The sequence below is a fragment of the Cariama cristata genome, unplaced genomic scaffold (genome assembly GCF_000690535.1).
Source record: "Cariama cristata isolate BGI_N322 unplaced genomic scaffold, ASM69053v1 scaffold11404, whole genome shotgun sequence".
NCBI classification, from domain to species: Eukaryota; Metazoa; Chordata; class Aves; order Cariamiformes; family Cariamidae; genus Cariama; species Cariama cristata.
Window position 1 is genome coordinate 1 of NW_009611258.1, and position 3,214 is coordinate 3,214.

The 3,214-nt window shown below is 42.6% G+C and overlaps 1 protein-coding gene across 1 annotated transcript in view; it reads left to right on the forward strand.

Moving 5' to 3' along the window:
* The first annotated feature begins 1,473 nt into the window (after positions 1 to 1,473).
* The window catches only part of SMARCB1 (SWI/SNF related, matrix associated, actin dependent regulator of chromatin, subfamily b, member 1), a 10,989-nt gene continuing 9,248 nt past the window's right edge, over positions 1,474 to 3,214 (forward strand). Inside the window, exons 1-2 of the mRNA XM_009698180.1 lie at positions 1,474 to 1,623; positions 2,286 to 2,315. Coding sequence (XP_009696482.1) covers positions 1,530 to 1,623; positions 2,286 to 2,315 — 124 coding nt within the window. The 5' untranslated portion in view covers positions 1,474 to 1,529. The remainder of the gene's footprint in view (positions 1,624 to 2,285; positions 2,316 to 3,214) is intronic.

Consider the following 3,214-nt stretch of genomic DNA (forward strand, 5'->3'; position numbering starts at 1 on the left):
CCTCTGCCCCCCAGCTTGCGGGGCGCTGCCGGGGGCGGCGGGGGGCCGGGAGGTGAGCTCTGCCCCAGAGCCTCAGCCGTGCGGGAACCGGTGCTGCCAGTACGGATGGCGCTTGGAGACACCCACGAATACGTATAGACCAGATCCTCAACTGATTGCAGCCTGAGGCCCTGCTCCCTGATACTCCACTTAGGAATTTTTGTAGCACATTTGTTCAGGGTTTTGGATTATTTCACGTGCTGTGAGGTAATTAAGTCCACATCTAGGTCTTTGTGCTTAGTAATGACACCAAAATCAGCCAGCATAGCTCCTTTAGCCTTGTACAAATGACTCTTGACAACAAATGCCAGGGTGCAGCATTTTAGCACCCCAGCGTACATGCCGACACTATGTTCTGTCGTACTGAGAGGCTGTTGTGCCTCCCTGAAGATGAGCCTTACTGAAGCAAGAGACATTGGTGCTTCAGCACTAGGGAAATGATCACAGTTGAAAACAGGCCAAAAAGGTTTTAGCCTCCCCCCACCTCCTTGATGCACAAAAGGAAATACTGGTTAAGTTACATTGCAAGCTGTATAGGTTGAGTGGGGACTTAAACGCCCCTCACTCTTTCACCTGAAATGTAACGTTTGAAAGAAGAATTGTAACTGCAGTCAGCTAATCTGCGAGATTGCCATACCAGCCACATAGAAGAGCAAAAAGGGTTGCCTTTTTTATCTACCATTCATTTTGGTCTGCTGATGAGTGCTATAGAGTAAAAGATACAATTAAAAATTACCTGAAAATAGATGTTAAGATCAAACTGAGTTTTGTCAAACAAGGAATAAAAACCTTATTGTGTGGCAGTCTGCCAGCGTACTACCAGTCTAAAAATTTGATTTCAGAGTCTAGAAATAGTTCTGTTGTTCAGCAAGTCCTGCTGTAGCCTTCTGCACAGGTGAGGATCCTGTGCCAGGAAGAACAGAACTACTTTACAGATGGTAAGTAAATTTGAAAGAGGATTATTGGCAGCGATCACATTTTACATGTGCAGAAGATTTAAAACAAAATACAAGTCTGGGCATTTGCTGTGTTTGAGCAATGTCTAGGTGGCCCAGAGGTTCAAAGTTAAAATGATAACTGTCGGAGAGCTGGGTATCTGGTTTGATTTAATTCCTACTGGAGCACTGTACATTGAAACAGAGATGGAAGTAAAGAAAGGTTAGGTTGTTGAAAAATACATGAAAATGAATGGGGTTTTTTCCTATTAAATGGATTATTGTCAACAGATGGGAGTTTTTCTCATATCAGACTAGTGAAATAAATGCTGATCAAAATTTTGTTTTCTGTATTGCCGCAAAAATTTCGGTGCCGAACCCAATGCAGTCAGTCTATCATGAAAAACAACAGAAAAATCCTCTTAGGAGGTCCCTTACAAAGAGCTGAATTTGTTTCAGCTTCTGCTAAAAATCTCTTAAATGGAATACCAGGCCATACTGGAACAGGAGGCCACATCTCCACTTTTCTTCTTGTAGGTGGGAAACTACTTGCGTATGTTTCGGGGTTCCCTGTACAAGAGATATCCCTCGCTCTGGAGGCGCCTAGCCACAGTAGAAGAAAGGAAGAAGATAGTGGCCTCTTCACATGGTGAGAAGATGAGTAAACGCTCCCAGTAATGTTTATCTGAAATTTTGGTTGAAAAACTGTCTCTGGCGATTCAGAAGCTTGTGCACCTTGAGGGCTGTGCAAATCACTTCACATTCCCCCAGTGATGGCGCACTCTGCGGCAGTGGCACTGGTAGCTCCTGGTTCAGCCTGGCAACAAACGTCAACTGATCAAAAACATTCTAAAACCGAAACCCATCATGGCTTTCCTTGGTTTGGCTGCATTCATCACAAAGCAAAAGCCACATCTCAAAATCAATACCACATTTCAGAAGAGACTTTTATAGACAAAGAGGAGCATCTTTGTCTCTTTTGTCAAATAGGCAGCTATATTGCAAGGATGCCCTATTGAAAATGTGCATCTGTGCTTCTTGCAGGGACTGAATGTTATGCCTGCCACAATTTGTTGTAGCGTGTTGCTACCGATGTGCCTCCCACAGCGAGAATATAGCTGCCTCAGTATTATTTTTGGTGGGAGACTAATAACAAGCAGTTAAACTTCTTAGCAATGAGACTTGTACCTTCTTTAGACTAAAGCATAATAAAAATAAATGGTTCGTTCTGGACTTATGTCTCCTTCCTCCAAGTATCCTGCTGACTTGTTGCTTTCTTTTTTCTTTTTTTTTTTTTTTTCTCCCCGACAGAAAATCAGCGGTCTCACAGTCCCAGAAGATGTAAGTCTTATCTGCATGTTATTCTTAGCTGTGCTAGAGGAAGAATCTCCACTGTGACCTTTGGTGCTGTTACAATATATAGTAATGTCTAATCCTCTTCCTCTGATCTCTCCCTGTGGTCGCCCTAATTGTGCATCCTGATCACATGCTTAACTCTTCTTTCTCAGAACCTTAGCAGGACTCTCAAATACAGATGGTCTCTCTAATTCGGCACGAGCTGTCCTCAGGCTTCTCCCTCTTTCCCAAGTCTTACCAGCTTTTCTATTGATCATTGCCTCTCTATTTCCAACCTTTAAGTCCACTGAGGATTTATTGCTTTCTGGGCTTTTCTTCCCAGAAGGCTGTGGAAGAGATTTTACATCATTTTGGCAGATGTAGGTGTGCAGAGCTAAACCATGTGATTGCATAGGGCAACTCAGGGTAGGAAAGAATTGGTTTTCTCTTCCTTTCCTTAAGTAAAAGCACATTAGTTTTAAAATTTATCTAATAATTATGAGAATTTAAGGACTCTTTTCCTGAAATTTTGTTTTCGTAGCATTCCTTTCCAAGTTAAGTAAATGTTGTAACAGAAATGACCAGAGTGTATAAGTAAGTTGCACGCTGGAAGAACGAGGTTCATCCAGTGGTAGTACCTGAGGGAAGCTCATGTAATTCTAACCCTCCCTGTGTCTTGACTCTTAGTCCAATCGAAAGATGTTTTTACCAGAGTATGAACAAGATAGCTATACAAGGTAAAGAGATAGTGATGCTTTTTGCAAATCTTGGCTCTGTCACTATGCAGCCATTCCAAGGTGTCATAACTGCGTTTGTCTTTCGAATTGTATTTCTCTAGGCTTTGTGGTGGGGATTGCCGGTATTAACTAAGACATTCCACCCCTGCTCCCAAGAAAGTCACGTTT